We start from the raw sequence: 20,743 nt of genomic DNA, 5'->3' as shown, positions 1-20,743 counted from the left end.
AGTCTAAGGGTGGGTGGTGATGGTTGGGGGGGGGAGTGCGCTCTTCACATTTTCCACTATCACCTCTATTGTGACATGCTGGTTTTCGAGCACCAGAGCCTCCACTTCTCTTTCAATTCCCAGTTCTTCACAGAGGGATGGTCCACCACTTTGTTGTTCATCATTCAGACTTATTTGGCTATATTGGAAGCATCTGTGCCACTTAGCCACTCTGACTTAGTTCCCCTTCAAATGAAAGGACAAGATTATCCTTGTATCAGTGAGATGTACCATTTTGTTTTGGCTTCTCTGGTGGTGTGCTACAGTACTGTCATATGGGAATTGCCGTGTGTACTAGGACTGTAGAAGTGTATCTGTAAGCAATCTGCTTTATCACTCCCTCTCATTTTATGCTATATGTAGAAAGACTGGCTATGCAATTTATATGTTCACATGCTGAAAGTACTTCTTCAAGCTAGATTTTAGTGAGTTTCACAGCTAAATTGTTTCCACACTAAAACAGACATTTCTGGTACAAATCAAAGTATTTCCTAGGTCTCACTGGGCAATTTATAAATACATTTTTTCACACTGCATAGAAGACAAGTGTCACGCAATGAGCACCCCTCACCAACAGAATACCATTTACAAGTTATTAAAATAATTGACTAGGATATTGTGCAGAAAGAAAAGTTAACATGTTTCAGTTTAATAGTACAAATAATGTAATTCACAATCTTTCACATACATCAATGATGCAGTGCTTATGTCTTGTTGCCTGCCATTATGTATAACTTTTGAGGAATCATGAACAACATACATTAAGGTTTATCAACTTCGGATGGTATTTGACATTACTTGCTATTGGAAAAATAAATCTTATGATGAACAATATGGATTGGGAACAGGAGATAACATGAAAATCAGTGAGATTTGGGTACTATTCTGTGAAGGAGAGCTGCCGGCATCTTTAAGGTCACACTCACTCAACTGAAAATGTTTGCAATGAGATATTCACTCACAACACACTGCAGACATTGTCCACATGGTCAGACACAATAAAAGGATTTGCTGTCATTTATATGAACTGAGCAAATATTTTTTTTTCTATTATTAAGACAGAGTAAACACAATGTGGTGACTCAACTGCCACTGTAAAACTAGCAAAGCTGCATTATGTCAAAATAACCATTAAAACATTATGAATCATAATTCATCTTGCAGAAGCTGAAGGAAATAAGGTTCTGCTTCTGCTACATATATATAGAACATATTACATAAGCAACTCAACTCATTTTTCTGCCAAGTGTACCCACAGTTCAGGATTCAATTTATTTTATGTGTCAATGAAATGGTGGCTGGGAAGTATGACTAGTCAGAATACATCCATCAATGAACTTACACTGCTGTTTAAAGAAAGATGCACTACACTTGCACACAAAGGTAAATTAACACTGCATCAATTCAGCAACGTAACTAGTGCTGCCCTTTAGTCCCAGAAGCTATTACGGGGTATTCCTAAAAATTTCATTCAATAATCTAGCTCACCTTTTCAAACACACAAAGTTTTTATTTTTAAAAATCATGGACCAGCTACTTCTCCATTTTCTCTTAAGAAACATACAATCTATAGCTCTAAAATCAGACTGAAAACGGCATATTTCTCTATCAGTAACTGTAAAAATTTGTAATATTGCTATACATTGAAAATTTTCTTCTGTGCAATCTCTAAATTACTCTGGATAACAATACACACATATAAACTATACAAGTTTTAGAAATCAAATACTATTATCAGTTATACTATTTAATCACAGCTTAGCTTTTTCTGCCTTCCTTTAAACCAGCACAGTATGGTAAAAACATGTAGCACCATTTAACATCTGGCCTGTCTCAATGTATTTCTCTTATAGCTGAAACTGAACATCTCATTGACAAAAGATAAAGAAAACTTCAACAAATGACAAAATTTCATAAGCAGGTCTCCCTTCCCCCTTCAATCCTCCCCCAAATCCACGCCATCATTGTTTCTTGGCAGTTAGTCAACACATAGACATAGCACTATCATTCAGAATATGATCTCAAACTAAATCTCTCTTTCATACATATACGTTCAGTAGACAATTACTGAAATGATTGGAAAATTACATAATTTTCTTCATTATATCTGTGCACTTTAATTTAAAGCAAATGAAATAGTAATAATTTATTTGAGACATAACAGCTCTCAGTGATCAGTTTCACCTGTTTCACATTACAATGGGCACAAATATTCCTTTATTAACATTGACACCAGCTGGCAGTTTGGCAACAGCTGTACACCAGGGTTCACATCATTTCACCCCTTCTTTCTCCTAACAGTTAGTTCTAAACATTTAATTTTAAGTACTGACATAAATATGGTATTTGTACTGTTTGTTGTTCTCAGCATCACAGCGCAACTTGCTGTAGTATCCACATGAATGCAGCACTGAGGCCTGCTGCAACTGGCACTGTGAAAACCCACGCATAAATGATATTCCTGGAAAACAAGGAACAATTTCAGACATTAGGAACCTTTATGAATTGTTTATGGAATGATAGAAGTGTATTATAGTAACAACTAAATACTGACACCAAGTACATACATACCTAAAAAGTTTCCAGTCCACACCACTTTTGTCTGAACTAAACCAGCCAACAAATACAACTGAACCCACTTTACAATGTGTTGTACTAATGGGAAGACCTATCTTTGATGCCAAGAGTACCGTAAAGGCTGCACCGATCTCAATCGAAAATCCCCTGCAAATGTATTAAAAATAACTCAAACATCTCTACATAGAAAGATGAATACATGGAATCTAGATATAAATTATTATTAAACAAAACATAATTTCTCTCTCTCTCTCTCTCTCTCTCTCTCTCTCTCTCTCTCTCTCTCTCTCTCTCTCTCTCTCTCTCTCTCTCTCTCTCTCTCTCTCTCTGTGTGTGTGTGTGTGTGTGTGTGTGTGTGTGTGTGTGTGTGTGTGTGTGTGTGTGTGTGTACCAATGGGTTGTTTTCATTATTTTGATTTGGCAGAATTTCATTTGCAAGACAATAAATGGCTTTCTGTGTAGAGAATGTTTTACAACAGCAAAATTGAGAAGTAATTATACTGTGAGAAGCATGTTACTGTAGATCATTTTCTAAATTTATTATAATGAGTAGAGCGAAATTAGACATTTAATTTGGAGTGATTTACTTAAGTTAATATTTGCAAATGAGCCACTATTTTATATTTAAGTCTCTCACTAAATGCCATGAGCCACTGAAAGATTGCTCAAGGTCATCATGTACAGTTGTCACAAGATTTTAAAACTCTTGACAGCATCAAATTAGTATCATAAGGAGAACTACTGCTTTGTAGTCAGTTAACGACTTTTTATTCACATTATAAACGACATTTTGAAATTAATATTTGGTTGTTTATTAACAGGTACAATATTTACTTCCAGGTGAGAGGATGTGACACCTAAATTTGGTGGCCATGAATTTCAGGATGTCATTTCTGCCACAGCAGTTGCATGGGAAGTCAGTTTTTGTCTTCTCTTATTCTCAAGATCTGCTACACTCTCAAGAGACAGTGTCTTCTCCTTTTCAAACCCTTCCATACTAATTCTCCTTTCCTATCTGAGGAAGGAAACACACACACACACACACACACACACACACACACACACACACACACACTCGAAAGCTAAGAATTTTGGCTCTTGAAGGTAATCAGTGGCCAGCCATTTTACTTCACCATAATGTAACACAAACAATACATTCATTAAATAGAAGCCACCAAAAGGTATTTTACTACATATATATTCATAATAGATATAAAAATGACTGAAATATTATGAAATCATTACAAGCACTTGTGAAGAATAGTCTAGCAATAGCACTTACGTTGAGGCAGTTATTTTTGTCAGATCTTCTCCGATTGTCTGAATGACACGACGCCCCCACAACCACAGACCAACTGAGATACCCAGTCCACCGTAAAACAAGATGAAAAGAGGTGTCTCAGATTCTTGGGCCACTGATCCCTCCTTGAAGATCAGCCACAGGGCGATTAAAGGCCCAATAGCATTACTGTAATAAAAATTCTGCTTAGTTCAGACATATGTATAAAAGGCATGCCAGCATTTTGTAACTTTAATTTGTCAGATTCTTAACATAACTATTGCAAAAGCTGCACAGGGAAAAGTAACAGCTACTTGTCAATAATGGAATGTAATGATCTTTCCCTAACTCATCTTCATATTCTGTCTTTAATAAGAATCTTCAGAAATGGAATATTGAAAGATATGCAGAGGGAATCAAAATTCATGCACTCTGATGCCACTGCACAATTACTTGCAAGCTAATAGACCACAAACATCTAGCAAAATTTCATCCCATGTATATTTTCTGTAGAAAATGACTATCAAAGGAAGGCAGTTTGGCAATTTTGTTATCAAACACTAAACAAGTATCTTAATTCAACTCTGCATGGCTGTGCTGCACAATTCTCACACTCTAGATTTCAGCTCAAGTGTAATTTTATTTTCTAATTTTAGACTGTGTGGTACACTATCTTGCTTCTTAATGAGGATCCCACAATTACAGCTGATTTTAAACAAAATAAATTTAATTATTTAATAGTTACATAGAAATAAGAAATCAATTTGTGTGTGCTGTTCATACAGTCACTTCGTCCACATGTATAATTTTGTATTATTTCAGCATCTACATTTAGACCCAGTTCCCATTATAACCTCCTATCATTGTTTCTATTAATTAGTACTAACTATTCTGTTTACCATATTCCTGACCATTGGATTTCTTTAGGAAGTCCAGTAAGGTAGCAATCTGCTTCACAGATAATTACTACTCATCGCAGTGAACTTCGAAACTGGCCTTAGTGGGAAGTACCTCAGTCATATGACTAGGCACAATCATGTTACAATTCAATGTAGCAAGCATTGTTACCTCACAATGTAACTGTGAAAAATTATCACAAAAAAATGATTGTGAAAAATACTCTCAAGGGATGTCATTACAGCCTGCTGCTAATGTTAATTTCAGTGACAATGAGAACAAAAAAGTTCAACATATTGACTAGTTGAAGTTAAGTGAACAGTGTGCAAATTATTGCAAAAAGCACACAATTTCTGCAATATTATAAACTACAGAAAGGAAACCACCTTTGTCAAAACTTTACAGATCTGGACTTTCATGCTAGCAGGGAAACTCTGAGAAAAACTGTTCAATCTATGATATCTGATTGTAAAAGGTGTACGAATGAAAATGTCATCATATGCGGGCAAAAGAACATATTTGCAAAAAGACCATAGTAAATTAGATTTTTTTAATGAAAAATGAAGCATAATGACTCATGTTGCCAGTTACTTTTCACACCCACTGCAAAGTAATGGTGTGCAACAAGTATTGTCAAACATTGTTCTGAATGCAGAATTTCATTTCATGGTCATCTCTCCTCTATGACTACAACAGGTGAACTTTGGACTATCGGGGGAAAAAAAGGGGGAAGGAGAGAGAGAGAGAGAGAGAGAGAGAGAGAGAGAGAGAGAGAGAGAGAGAGAGAGAGAGAGAGAGAGAGAGAGAGAGAGAGAGTCAAAAATATAGACAAGGAAAGCCGAACTCTTGGTATTAATTAAGAGGCACCAACATTTTCTTTTTATTCCACTGGCAAAAGTTCTGCAAGAAAACAGTTCCCTGTCTATGCTGCTACACCACCTACACTTATGTCCTATAGAACTGGTCCAGAATCTTGCAAATAAAAAGATCAGTAGTTGTAATACATAAAGAATCTCTCTCTTTAACCCAAAAATATAATGGCTGATGTTTTTGCTGCTAATAAATATACATTATGTGTTATATGGCCTCATGCAACCCTTTCGACGTAACACTATTTTGGTGACATGTACATTGATTTCGCTGTCCTTATTTTTAATTAGCTTTCCAGTTGACCTCAATGCTGAGTGGATCACCTTCTAGATCTTTCAAACAGATAAAAAACTGAAGTGGTTGCAGGGGAAAAAACCAGGATCTCGGCATTACTAGCCAAAAACTCTAATCATTAACTAGACCATATGGTCAGTTTGTTATTCCTGCTTTGACAACAGCTTTTACTCTTATGACAGAAGAATTTAAAGGTTGCGTGGTGCCATGCCAAAAATGTGTGATGACTACTAGACGAGAGAGACTCTGATGGATGAGGAAACAAACTGTAATAAAATCATTCAGCATAAATTCACACTAAGAGTCAGCATTCTCATCCATGACAAACAGCAGATGATGTATCCAATAAACGCCACTGTGTATAACAGGAACCTCGTCAGGTAAAGTAACTTTCAGATGCTGTCGGCAAAGATCAATGAACACAGCTAAGTTATAAATAATGCAAATTCTGCTTCTGTACTTGTTACACATGGTCACTTCATTCAGTGGCACATTAGACAGATAGTGTGTGGCACCACTCCACTTGTAAGTGTACTAATTAAGTGAAGTTTTATTTTTAATTTTAGAATGTGAGATACAGTATCTAGCATCTTAATCAGTATATTGCCTTTAAAATTTTACATTGTTCTATTCCACCCAACTGTTGCCGGACCAGCTATCTGATCAAAGGTATTACGCATTCCTCACAAATAATTTTCCTGATATGTTAGAAGATACTTCACTTCATGTTCGGCAGTGGTTGTGGTTCAAGCATGATGAAGCAGCTGCACATTTTTGTAGAAATGTACAGTAGTCCATCAGCAGAGCCTTTCCTGGAATATTAATCAATTGTGAACGTGCAATTTTAGAGCTCTGCATTTGCTCGGTCTTAATCCCTGAGATTTCTTCCTGTGGGTATACTTAAAGCAGCACATTTATTCTATTTTGCAGATTAAACTGGAGGCACTAGTAGGAGGCATCCATGTTACTCTTGTAACTGTGGATGCAGCTGTGCTGCAAAGAGTTCAGAGAAGCATGGTCCAGGGAGTCACTAAATTTTAGGAGATACAGGCAGGTTATTTTAAGCATCCGCTCTGAATGCTATGTATGTTTCCTGAAGACATGCTGCCACTGAAAGTGTATTTAAAAATATTACAGCAGGCTTTTTTTACTGACTGTAGTACATATGTTTAAACGACTCCACACTTATAAGTTTTGTAGTTACTACTGCACTATGACAGGTAATTTATTTTTAACTTGTTATTAGTCTTCATGAGTATTTTTGACATGTCAAACTGCCAATTTAAATTCAACATTAAAAAAACTGTAGTTGTGTGATATGTATTGTTTGAGAAAAGTGTACATCAAAGCATTATTGGGCACAACAAAATTAGAAAACAATTACATCTTGACCTAGAATACAACTTTAACTCACGTATTCTAATGCAAAACTGTCCAAATCACTAACCAGGGAGCACAACTACCCAGTACTAAATCAAGATATTGTATTTATCATAAACAGATTTACAGTTTGCCTTTCTGTTATGTCCATTTTATACCAAAAATGTGCATAAGATGAAATTTTGTTACAGATCTTTTTGTACTGCTATCATAAGGATGGTCATGCCCTGTGGCATCAGAGCACACAAATTTTGGTTCACACATTGTATATTAAATAAGGCATGTGACATCCATACTACAACTGGAAACTACATCAATAATTACCTACCACTGATTGTAACTTGTTATAGTCTCTTTTTAAAATAAGCTATTGATCTACACTTTATACAATTGGTATAAGGGTCACTAATTTCATTACCATACTGTTTTTATTGCTTACTTGTAGGATCATTGCCAAAGAGAGTTAATGTACATACTGTCTAATCAGAATTTACTACAATACTACTATTACTTTTATGAGCAGCCTGTTGGTATTCGTACTACTACTATTTTGTTCCACACTATCACATGTATTGCAGTATTTCTGAATATCAGATGAATGTGGAATCTTGACATCGTTTGTTTTCTCATTCTATGTGCCAAATCCACGGTGCAATAAGAATGGTGTAACATGGTACAAATGTAACACATATCCTCCATTAGACACTGTATGGGAGGTGTAATATATATTTCAGTTCAGTTGAGACTATTATCTCAACTATTTCATTCCAGAACTTTTAAAGATATCTGAAATTTGCACCTGTAATAGCATGTATGTTTAAGTTGCCAATTTTCATTCTTCTCCAACATTTTGCCAGTCAGTTTATACTTTCCTTAAAGGTACCTAGTATTGTTAAACACTGTATAGTCTTGGACTGAAAGGAGTGTTGTTACATCTACTGAAGGGTTGCTTGTTTTCAATTGTTGGCTAACTACATCTTATGTGATTTGATCATAATTGACTTTTCACACCTCTGTTTAGCATTCCTGTAGAACTTTCACAACTGCTACAAAAACCATGAGCCATACCTACCCACTCCATTTCAGCTTACTTCCCATCTCCTGTGAGATGGATGAATGCTTGCTTTTAAGAAAGTTTTTTTATTATTAAAGATGATATGTGTTCGCTATGCTTTGGCCAAGTTGTTGATGCACAGTATTATTTCATAAGTCATGCATGCCTAATGACACACATGATTTGAAGAATAATGTAAAAATTTACATATTACTCCAATTAATCAGTCCCCTTTAAACTATTGTATCACACTGCATTACTAGAAGTTTAAAATAAGTTTACAATACTAGAGGAAAGGAAACCTCCATATGACAGATCTCTAAATCCAGCTGTTTGAGTGAAATAACGTAATATTAAATATGGACAGATTTTCTGTGGAAACATTTAGTCAACTGTGAAATTTAATCTTTTTGTCTGTCATGCAATTTCTGAACTAATCTACAATTAACATTTAAATTTCACTATTGTACCTAACATCATTCCCTCCATGAGCAAATGAACCAAATGAAGCCGTGAGTATCTGAAGAAATGCAAAGAGTTTAGCTGCTTCAGGTGGATCGTCTTTTGATTGAATTATTTGTGTTTCTGGTGCTACACTCTCAGGATCAAGTTTCTGTAATCAAAAAGGTTATTGGTTATAAGTAACTTTTCAAGACACACAAAAAGCAAGGAAATTAATTTTCACCAGTAACTTACCATTTGTTCTGGTGTCTTTTCTTTGATTAAAGGAACTGCACTGCTATTGGGAGAAAGACCTGGAACAATAAAAATACTTGGTTGCAACAAACAAGTTACATATGAATAATCTGTACTCAACTTCAGTGAAGGTGTGTCATATAGACAAAAAAATTTACATGTTGCTGGAGTATATCTCAGGAATATTACTTAGCAATATTTCTGGTGATATGATTGCAGTCACATGTTGGGCAACATTTCTTGAATCTTTTGCTAAGCTATAGTTGTGGCAATGCATTTTAAGTCCATAAGTGTTTCGAACACATGATAGAAATGCCACAAAGGCAGATGAAAGTGATAAAACACACACACACACACACACACACACACACACACGAGCTGACAAGCATTTCTAGGACACAGGTGTCTGTTGGACAAAGGACAATGGATAGATTTATTTCACAAAAAGCCAGAAGAGTATCTGCAATAGAACAAAGTTAAAGTGAGCATGTTGTAATCAGAGGTGTTCGAGTTGACCCTTAATGATCTCTCTCTCTCTCTCTCTCTCTCTCTCTCTCTCTCTCTCTCTCTCTCTCTCTCTCTCTCTCTGATTCTGCACCACAAAATAATTTTTTATTAATGAAAGAAGTTCCACAGCATGACATTACATGTAAACATAAAAAGAGGGCTATTAAAACTCAAAATGAGTTACAAAATTTTGAAGATTAGCAATAATAAGATCCTGAGTATACTCTTGCACTGGACTTTGACTAAAATATCCCGAAACTTGAATTCAGACTTTAGTTACTGTGTAGACCATGTATTTCACAACAGTTACCCGCAAACATAAATCTTGAAGAAGATGGCTGAACCACAGTGGATGTATTTATCTCACAGCATGGCATGCAGTTCCCACTCAACTGACAAACTGCCATCACTTTCAGTCTATAATGAAGCAACATCAAATTCTTCACTTTCTTAGCTGCTAAATTCAGTGTCAAGCTCAAGATCACTAGAGTAATCCTGTTTTGAACACATGGCCTAAACAACAACACAGGTCTGAAAGCATGCATTTTCTTGTTGTGTATCCACACTTGTACACAGTAAAGATGATATCTAATGGCAACCACTTAACTAAAACACGACAGTCAGACTACAGATGTAGCATCAGATGCTCTCTAGTGGCCGAACACCTATCTATCAGGGTTAGAAGTCTCTTCATAAGTTGCTTGGGTACATTCAGGATTTTAAGTTTCTGTCAAAATAAAGAATGATAACAACAAGATTACTTGCGGTTTTAAGCTAAGAGGTTAATTTTGCATGATTCTTAATGAAAACAGCTTTTTCAATATCAGATAGTATGATAAGAGAAAAGGGCTGTGACTGAAGACATCCCATCAGTTTATATTACCATATTACTTTTGTGTAACTGATCTGTTATGAGACACCTACTGTCAACAAACCAAAGTTGCGAGTACATAGTGAGATCTTTCACCTCACCACTTCTTGAGGTTGGAGGAAAATAAGCTTGTAACTTAAGGTGAGAATTCAAATGTAAATTACATAATCCCCCGTAGTTAAGGACTTTCTCTTTCCTAAAAATGTGAACAGTACACACATACAGTGTACGGGCAGACGCCAAGCCGCAGAGACACCAGGAGTGGTAACGGTGGTAGCAGCAGCAGCAGCAGCAGCAGCAGCAGCAGCAGCAGCAGCAGCAGCAGCAGGAGGAGGAGGAGGAGGAACAGCAGCAGCAGCAGCAGCAGCAGCAACAACAACATCAACATCAACAGTTGTCTGACAGTAATATAGTTTAGTTTCTGTTTTTATCACTTCTGCAAATAAGTGAACTATACCTGTATATCCTTCTGAGTAGACTAGTGGTTAGCAAAGTACTTTAAGTTTCTGTTTTTGCATATAACTTGGTGCCTATCTTTGCATAAGATTCCTTCCTAGTGTAATTTTCCAGCAGCCAGAAGCTCCCCGTCATGCCACTAAGTTTAAATCTCATGGTGGTAAATGGCATATAGTTTAGATCAGAGCATTCTATTTTGCATACTTATCTTATGCAGTAGCTTTTGAGTAAGCAGAGTTTCTAGTAACAGTTAATTGTAGACAAACTCACTTCAGTAGAGAAATTTATTTCTGTTAAGAGCTTGCCATCTCAGGATATAGTGACAAATCTGCAGAGCAGTTTTTACTGTTTCTTTATTCTTCACATTATATTTTGTGTACATTCCAAACTCAGTAGCACCATTTGAGATCTTAGATCTATTTCTTACACTCTGTGATATGGCTAGGGACTGTGCCTGTTGGAAGCAGACTCTGGAAGAACTGGCTGCTCTTCATAAACAGCTGGAAGCCGCTTTGGCTACTATCAACATGCTCCTCACTAATGTTCAAAGTTGTGTTGACATCAGGGACCTCGTGACCTCAACACCTTTGGTGCCACTGGAATCCCCTGGTGACCCAGGCAACATCAGACCAGTCAAGAGTGAGTGGAAGACATTGGTGGGTTTGTGTGTCAGTAGCAGAAGGCAAAAGATGGAGTAGGTCGTGCGGCTGGCACTCTGCGCCTCAGCAATTGGTATGAGGTGCTACCCAGTGTTGTTGATAACTCTGAGCCAGCACAGGATGCCTCTTCTGTTGGACCAGCAGCTGATTTTCCCACTCAATCTGGACAAGTGCAAGGAGGGGTATGCCTGTTATTGGGAGCTCCAGTGTTAGGCAGGTAATGGAACCCATCAGGAAAACAGCAGGCAAGGCAGGAAAGAATGCCAGTGTGCACTCAGTATCTTTGCTGGGGGATCTTGTCCGTGATATGGAGGAGGACCTGGTGGCAGTTATCGAGTGCATTCTGTGCAACCGGCTGCCTATAGTGGCATATGTCAGCATCAATGATGCCTGCCATTTGAGTTCTGAGGGCATCCTCAGCTCCTCTCAGCAAATGGCTGATTTGCTGAAGGAAAGTAGCACTGCACATGGGGTTCAGGCTAAGCTATCTATTTGTAGCATCTTACCCAGAGTTGATTGCACTCCTCTGGTTTGGAGCAGAGTGGAAGTTCTAAACTGGAAGCTCAGACAACTCTGATTGTATCTGAAGCAAATTTCTTGACCTCTACTATCAGGTGCAGAATTGTAGGTTTCCCCTTAGTAAGTCAGGCATGCACTACATGCAGGAAGCAGCTACTAGCGTAGTTGAGTATATGTGACGTGGACATGGTGCTTTTTAGGTTAGAGAAAGCCTCCCTTGGGATCAAAGACTATTTGCATGATAAATTAGCCACAATGTCCTCATAGAATGTTTGTTGTCACAGATCAGAGATAGAAAAGAGATATATGATTCTAGTAAACTGCAGGAACATCCAAGGAAAGCTCTCAGAATTAGTTTCACTTACTGGATGTTTTAACACACAGATAGTACTAGGAACAGTAAGATGGTTGAAACTGGACATTGTGATATCGAAATTCTAAGTTCAGGTTAGAATTTTTATCATAACGATAGGTCAGTCACCAATGGTGGTGGCATGTTTAGGAAAGAATTCAATAAAATCTAGTGAGGTTATCACGAATTCCAATTTGAATCAATCTGCATTAAGTTAAGTATCAAAGACCAGTCTAAAATGGTAATTGGATGCTTTTATAGACCACTTTGATCAGGGGCTCTAGTGGTAGAGCACTTCAGACAGAACTTGCAGACTATTGTTAATAATTTTCCTGATTATGCCATGGTAATAAGGGTGACTTCAACTTGCCACGTATAGATTGAGAGCGTCATGTTATCAAAACTGGTGCCAGAGAGAGGGATTCTTGTGAAATTGTTCTGGATGTCTAGTCCAAAAAGTACTTTGGGCAGATAGATGGAGTAACAACTCTTGAGGGTAAAGTCTTAGACACACTGACGACAGACAGACCTAAACTTATCAAATCAGTTAATGTAGAGGAAGATCAGTCATTGTATGGCAGTGGATCTTAAAAGAATGTCGAGCAATGTACGAAGATATTTTGATTAGTAAAAGTGACGCAATACAAATTTCAGAGTTCTGAGCAGTCAGCATCAAATACTCAGTGATGAGGATGAAGATGTGGAAAACAAATGGAAAACATTCAAAGGCATCAGGCAAGATGCCTTAGACAAGTATGTTACTAATAAAATACTAAGGAATGGGAAATACCCATCATTGTTTAAATGCTGTGTTAGAAAACTGCTATGTAAACAAAACTTCATCTCAAATTTAAGAGAAGTAAAAACCTTACTGACAAACAAAAGCTGAACAAATAAAAAATGAACACGAGAAGAGCAACAAGAGATGTGTTCAATGACTTTGAAAGTAAAATTTTGCCGACTGATCTGAGTAAAAGCCTTAAGAGGTTTTGGTCATTTGTAAAATCAGGAAGTGGGTCAAAATTATCTGTTCATTCACTCAGTGACCAAAATGGAAGATAACAGACAGATGGCCAGAATACTGAATTTGGTCTACCAAAATTGTTTCACAGTGGAAGATCGTAACACAGTCCCTCCTATCAATCATCGTACGAATGTCGAGATGACATATGTTGAGATAGCCAATTCTGGAATAGGTAAACTATAATTGCTTAGTAGTGGAAAAGTGTCAGGACCAGATGAGATACCTATAAGATTCTACACTACTGGAAGAAGAAATGCAGATGATAAACGGGTATTCATTGGACAAATACATTATACTACAACTGGCATGCGATTACATTTTGGCGGAATTACATTTTGACAAAATTTGGGTGCATAGATCCTGAGAAATCAGTACCCAGAACTACCACCTCTGGCCGTAATAATGGTCTTGATACACCTGGGCATTGAGTCAAACAGAGCTTGGATGTAATGTACAGGTACAGCTGCCCATGCAACTTCAACATACCACAGCTCATCAAGAGTAGTGACTGGCGTATTGTGACGAGCCAGTTGCTTGACCACCACTGACCAGACATTTTCAATTGGTGAGAGATCTGGAGAATGTGCTGGCCACGGCAGCAGTCAAACATTTTCTGTATTCAGAAACGCACGTATAGGACCTGCAACATGTGGTCGTGCATTATCCGGCTGAAATGTAGGGTTTCGCAGGGGTCGAATGAGGGTAGAGCCACGGGTCATAACACATCTGAAACGTAACGTCCACTGTTCAAAGTGCCATCAATGCGAACAAAAGGTGACCAAGATTTGTAACCATTGGCACCCCATACCATCACGCCGGGAGATACGTCAGTAAGGCGATGACGAATACATGCTTCCAATGTTAGTTCACCGTGATATCATCAAACATGGATGTGACCATCGTGATGCTGTAAACAGAACCTGGATTCATCCGAAAAAATGACGTTTTGCCATTAGTGCACCCAGGTTCGTCGTTGAGTACACCATCACAGACGCTCCCGTCTGAGCGTCTGTGATGCAGCGTCAACGGTAACCGCAGCCATGTCTTCGAGCTGATAGCCCATGCTGCTGCAAACGTCGTCGAACTGTTTCTGCACATGGATGTTGTCTTGCGAACATCCCCAGAAGTTGACTCAGGGATCGAGACGTGGCTGCATGATCCATTACAGCCATGCGGATAAGATACCTGTCATCTCGACTGCTAGTGATACGAGGTCATTGGGATCCAGCACAGCGTTCCATATTATCCTCCTGAACCCACCGATTCCATATTCTGCTAACAGTCATTGGATCTATACCAATGCCAGCAGCAATGTTGCGACACGATAAACCGCATCGCAATAGGCTACAATCCGACCTTAAGTCGGAAACGTGATGGTCCACATTTCTCCTCCTTACACGAGGCATCACAACATTTCACCATGCAACTTCGGTCAACTGCTGTTTGTGTGTGAGAAATTGGTTGGAAACTTTCCTCATGTCAGCACGTTGTAGGTGTCACCACCAGCACCAACCTTGTGCGAATGCTCTGAAAAGCTAATCATTTGCATATCACAGCATCTTCTTGTCAGTTAAATTTCACGTCTGTAGCAAGTCATCTTCATGGTGCAGCAATTTTAATGGCCAGTAGTGTACGAAGATTACGTGAAAGAACTTGCTCCCCTTCTAGCAGCAATTTATCGTAGAGCACCTGAGCAATGAAGGGTACTTGGCGATTGAAGGAAAGTGCAGGTCATTCCCATTTTTAAGAAGGGCTTAAGAACAAAGGCACATAATTATGGACCTATATTGTTGACATCAACCCATTGTAGAATTATGGGACAGGTTTTATGATCAAGAATTATGTTTTTGGAGAATGAAAATCTCTTCTACAGAAATCAATATGGATTCCACAGACAGAGATCCTGCAAAACTCTACTTTCTCTGTTTCTTCAAGAGATCCACAGCGCCATAGACCATGGAGTTCAGGTTGAGGCTGTATTGCTTGAATCCAGGAATGTCTTTTACACTGCCCTGCACTGCTGTTTAATGAAACAAATATGAGCTTGTCAAGTATTGGAGCAAACTTGCAACTAGCTTCAAGACTTCCTTGCAGACACTCAACAAGTCGCTCTTAATGGAACAAAATTGACATATGAAAAAGTTATTTCCAGAGTAGTACAAGGAAGTATAAAAACAGAGATTCCAAGAGTTACCAAGCGGGAAAGTGCCGGCAGACAGGCACAATGAACAAAACACACAAACACACACACAGAATTACTAGCTTTCGCAACCGATGGTTGCTTCTTCAGGAAGGAGAGGGAAAGACGAATAGAAAACCCCCCTTCCTTTCGTCTTTCCCTCTTCTTCCTGAAGAAGCAACCATCAGTTGCGAAAGCTAGTAATTCTGTGTGTGTGTTTGTGTGTTTTGTTCATTGTGCCTGTTTGCCGGCGCTTTCACGCTTGGTAAGTCTTGGAATCTTTGTTTTTAATATATTTTTCCCATGTGGAAGTTTCTTTCTATATATATATATATATATATATAAAAAACAGAAAGAAACTTCCGACCTTGTAGATAATATGGTTGTCTATAACAAATAAGCAATGCCAGAAGATGATGATAATTGCAGAATGACCTCCAGAGAATTGACGAATAGTCAGGCTCTGGCAGCCAACCCTGAATGTAAAAAGATTTAACATATTGCGCAGACATAGGAAAAGAAATCAACTACTGTTCAACAACAATATTTACGACAAACCACTGGAAACAATACCTACTGTAATATATGTAGGAGTAACTATCCAGAATGACCTGAAGTGGAATGACCACATAAAACAAATATCAGGAAAAGCAGATGCCAGATTCAGACTCATAGTAAGAATCTTAAGGAAATGTGACTGACTTTTTAAATTTTGAGAGAGTACCTCCCGTGAAGAGTTGGACGACGTACTACTCCCCCTCCACTGCAACGTTGCATCTTGCATAATGACCGCAATTAGAAAATTCGAGAAATTAGAATGAACACAGAGGCGTACAGACACTCTTTCTTCCTGTGCGCTATTCGCAAGTGGAACAGGGCTGGAGGTCTCAGTTAGTGGCATGGAAAGTACCCGCTGCCACACACTATTAGGGGGCATCAGAGTACGATTTGGAAGTAGGTATAAATCTCACTGACATACACTAAATGCATTACTTACCAAAAGCTGGTGTAACTTGGCCACTAGCTGGTAAAACTGATTCTGGATGAAGTTGCTGGTGCTGTGTGGGAACAATGGCTGCAATAGTACTCCCATTTGCTGGTGTCAGTGTAGCAATCTCCATATTATCCTGCGGGGAAAAAAGGAAACAACCGTATGTTTTCAGTCCAGTAGACACACAAAGTGTTATTCAAGATACTGAAAAAAATCATATAACCAGAGTGAGAAATGTTCATGTGGCATACAGTTGTCTTTAAGTGGAAATGCATTATTTTTATGGCTAGTAGTTTTTACACTTCTGTAAAACACCTGCTTTATGATAAATTTACATTCCGTAACAATAAGAGAAGAACTGGGTCCAGTCCAAAATCAATGACACTGGAACATCAGACAAGCCAAAACCATGTTTTCCTGAAATGTAACTACCATTTTACCTGAATAGCTCAGTAAGTGAATTGTGAATTGTGAATTGTGTTTTATTCATCTCATGACGTACATTTGCAATCCATTTGGTTTGCGTACAGGAGACATGTCAAAAATTTATAAAACAATTACAATGATTTTTACATTAATTAATGATAGCACTATAATAAATAACAACACTATAAGGATATTTCTTGGAACATGTAACACATTGTACCCAGCTCAAATTTCCAGATTGTCCTGCATGAATTCATCCACTGAGTAATAACACTTCATTGTCAGTACCTCATATAGCTTTCTTTTAAGTGAACCTAAATTCATCTGCATCAACTTGTTCCCTTTTAATTTATTAAAAATTTTCATTCCCATGTATTGAGGTCCCTGGGCAAACAGTCTGAGGCGGTGGGTGGGGAGCATAAAATTTTCTTTGTTTCTGGTATCATGTGAATGGACAAAATGGTTTCCCTCAAATAAGTCGCGTCTGGAGTACAAAAATATAATAATCTCATATATGTATAAGGATGGCAGAGTTAATATTTTGAGTTTCCTAAATAATGGTCGACATGGTTCTTTGTGATTGGCAGTGCACATATTTCGTATGATTTTTTTCTGTATTTTTAGTATCCGCACTATGTTTGTCGAGTTACCCCAAAAAACAATACCATACCTAATAATGGATTCAAAGTAGCTTGTATATGCTACTTTCCGCGTGTCAATGTCCGTTGCAGTTGATAATATTTGCATTGCAAATGCAAAGCTGCTCAATTTGTTTGCAAGGTATTCAATGTGTGCCTGCCACCTCAAATTTTCATCTACTTTTAGACCTAAGAATTTGACTGAGTCAACTTCTTCTATAACTTGGTTGTTGTGTACAATCTTAATTTGCTCACATTTTGACTGTTTGGTTTTGAACTGCATCACGTGAGTCTTAGATATGTTTAGATTCAGCCCATTTAGCTGAAACCAAGTTTCTAAGGTACTGAGGGTACTGATCACAGATTTGAGAATTTTTTCTGAATCCTGATCTTCAACTAAGACAGAAGTATCATCTGCGAACAGAACTGATGGGGAGCTGATATTTAATGGTAAGTCATTAACATAAAAGAGAAATAGGACTGGGCCTAATATGGAGCCTTGTGGAACACCCTGAGTAATTTTTTTCCAGTCAGAAAAATAATATGCGCCATTTGAAGAAATGCTAACTCTTTGCTTTCTGTTGGATAAGTAGGATTTAAGCCATTGTAGGGCACTGCCGCCAATGCCATACTTTTCAAGTTTGTAAACAAGCAATGCGTGGTTTACGGAATCGAATGCCTTTGTGAGGTCGCAGAAAATTCCTGCCACCTTATTTCTCTTGTCTAATGACGTACTTATTTTCTCAATGAAACTGTTAACTGCATCTACGGTGTTTTTCCCTTGCTGAAAACCAAATTGATTGTTTAGAATAACAGAATATTTTGCAATGAAGTTTTGGATTTGAGCAACAGCAAGTTTTTCAAATATTTTAGATAGGACTGGGAGAATTGAGATAGGACGATAATTTCCCATGATCTCTCTTGATCCCTTCTTGAAGAGTGGTTTGACTTCAGCATATTTCAGTACCTCTGGGAAACAGCCCTCTTCAAAACATTGATTTATTATCTGAGCTAGTGGGTTTGCAATTCTATTGTGTACCACTTTAATAACTTTGGTGGGTATTCTATCCCAACCTGCAGATTTTTTGTTTCTTAATGTTAAAATAGCATTTTCTACATCCTCAAAAGAAACTTTTGAGAATTTTGTAAAGTTTTCAGAGTTTTTGCCTAGGCCAAAGGGATTTACTTTGTTGTGATAATCTGCTACATCTACATCAGATTTTGCTACATTTATAAAGAATTCATTAAAGTACTCTGGTATTTGAGTTGGATTTACAACAGTTTTTCCTTCAATGTCAATTTTTGGAATTTCTTGGTTACAGGCTTTAACACCTAACTCAGATTTAATGACTGACCACACAGCCTTTGTCTTATTTTTATGATTTAAAATTAACCTGTTGTTTGCCAGTTGTTTTGCTGCCTTGAGAACTCTTTTAAATATGATTTTATAGAGTCTAACATATTTAATGAAATTTATATCTTTATTATATTTTAGTTCTCTGTGCAGTTGCCTTTTCCTTACACTGGAAATTTTTATGCCCTGGGTAATCCACTTTACTGTATTTGTTATCTTATTGCTGCAGAGTCTAGGTGGAAATGTTTCATTAAAGTCTGCAAGAAAACTATTTAGGAATTTCTCAAAGTTTTTATCACTTGAGTTACCATAATCAAAAGGCCATGTTTTATCTCTTAGCTTCTCACTAAATGTTAGCAAGTTTTCTTTGCTAAAGTTCCTGCTCATATGGGTTCTTGTATGTGAAATGTTTGTGTCTGTCTGTGGCAGCTCAATAAACAATACATAATGATCTGAAATACCTAGATCTACACAAAATTTATACACATCTTCATATACATAATTAGTTAGAACATTGTCAATGCATGTTGCTGATTGCCCATTGTCCCTGGTAGATTCAAAGAAATTCAATTTGAAACCATATTTCTTAACTAAGAAAGTGAACCTTGAAGCTTGGCTACTATTACATGTGATATCAATATTAAAATCAGCAGCTATTACAACTTTTTTCTTTGTTTCTCTACAAAGGTCTTCTAGCATAATTTGAAGCTTAGATAAGAATAGTTCTGTTGTTGATGTCCCTGGAATTCTGTATATTGAGATTATTATAACATTTGCTAGCGAGTCCACTATTTCTACACAACAGCTCTCGAACACACATTCTTCATTTAAATAATTAAAACAGTTTCTGGTCTCATAATTTATGTCATTGTGTAGAAGTATACATGAGCCTCCACGTAACTTGTTTCTTCTACAAAAGCTACTTGCTAATCTGAAGTTCCCTATTTTGTTCAGAATTTTAATTGTCCCCTCAGTCAACCAGTGTTCATTTAAACAAACAACTTTAATATTTGCATATTCTGACAGAATGATTTCCAATTCATCTATTTTGGAGCTTTTATTATTAGAAGCATCAGTGTTTAAGCCATTTATATTCCAGTGGATAACATACCTACTTTGACTATTTCTTACAGGCTTTAGCATATTTCTTGCCAGATAATGGTTTGGTTTTTTCTTTCTTAATGCTACACACGTTTTTTCACCCCCATCACTACTTATAAGTTTCCCTTATATTTTATGATCTGGCAAGTATCTAAGAACATCTTACTGAATATTTTTGAGCCCAACCTGTTCAGATGTAGACCATCTTTGGCAAGACACTTTGCACTTAGAAATTTGTTGGGATCAATAAAAACGACTCCTAGCTTATTGCACTGTTCTTTAATATCGCCGTTTATTCGCTGCACATAGCTGTCACTCACCGATCTCCTGTACACAATGCCACTTAAGTTAACTGAGAACTGAAATGAGAGGCGAAAGAGATGAATTAAGGGACCCCCATGTCAGATTCAATTACCCACTGCTACTTCATGTTTATCAGTCTCACAAACAGTTTCCAACTCTCATTTTACAACTAGAATTCAATTTTTATCTTATTGGCATCCATGTGTGAAAAATTCTTTATTCTGCATTTGAATCAAATTCCATATTCTTCGTCAGGAATGAAATTAACTAACATCAT

The 20,743-nt window shown here is 37.3% G+C and overlaps 1 protein-coding gene across 8 annotated transcripts in view; it reads right to left on the bottom strand.

Moving 5' to 3' along the window:
• Positions 1–680: 680 nt before the first annotated feature.
• LOC126337072 (sodium-dependent phosphate transporter 1) overlaps positions 681–20,743 on the bottom strand; it is a 267,042-nt gene continuing 246,979 nt past the window's right edge. For all 8 annotated transcript variants that reach the window (XM_050001410.1, XM_050001412.1, XM_050001415.1 and 5 more), the window contains 6 exons: positions 16,651–16,780; positions 9,087–9,145; positions 8,861–9,003; positions 3,899–4,084; positions 2,611–2,763; positions 681–2,500 (listed from right to left, as the gene is read on the bottom strand). In XM_050001410.1, the coding sequence (XP_049857367.1) occupies positions 2,410–2,500; positions 2,611–2,763; positions 3,899–4,084; positions 8,861–9,003; positions 9,087–9,145; positions 16,651–16,780 (762 nt within the window). In that variant the 3' untranslated portion in view covers positions 681–2,409. The remainder of the gene's footprint in view (positions 2,501–2,610; positions 2,764–3,898; positions 4,085–8,860; positions 9,004–9,086; positions 9,146–16,650; positions 16,781–20,743) is intronic.

The sequence above is a fragment of the Schistocerca gregaria genome, chromosome 2, assembly GCF_023897955.1.
Source record: "Schistocerca gregaria isolate iqSchGreg1 chromosome 2, iqSchGreg1.2, whole genome shotgun sequence".
In the NCBI taxonomy this organism is placed as follows: Eukaryota; Metazoa; Arthropoda; class Insecta; order Orthoptera; family Acrididae; genus Schistocerca; species Schistocerca gregaria.
This window is presented reverse-complemented; position numbering and strand designations above follow the sequence as displayed.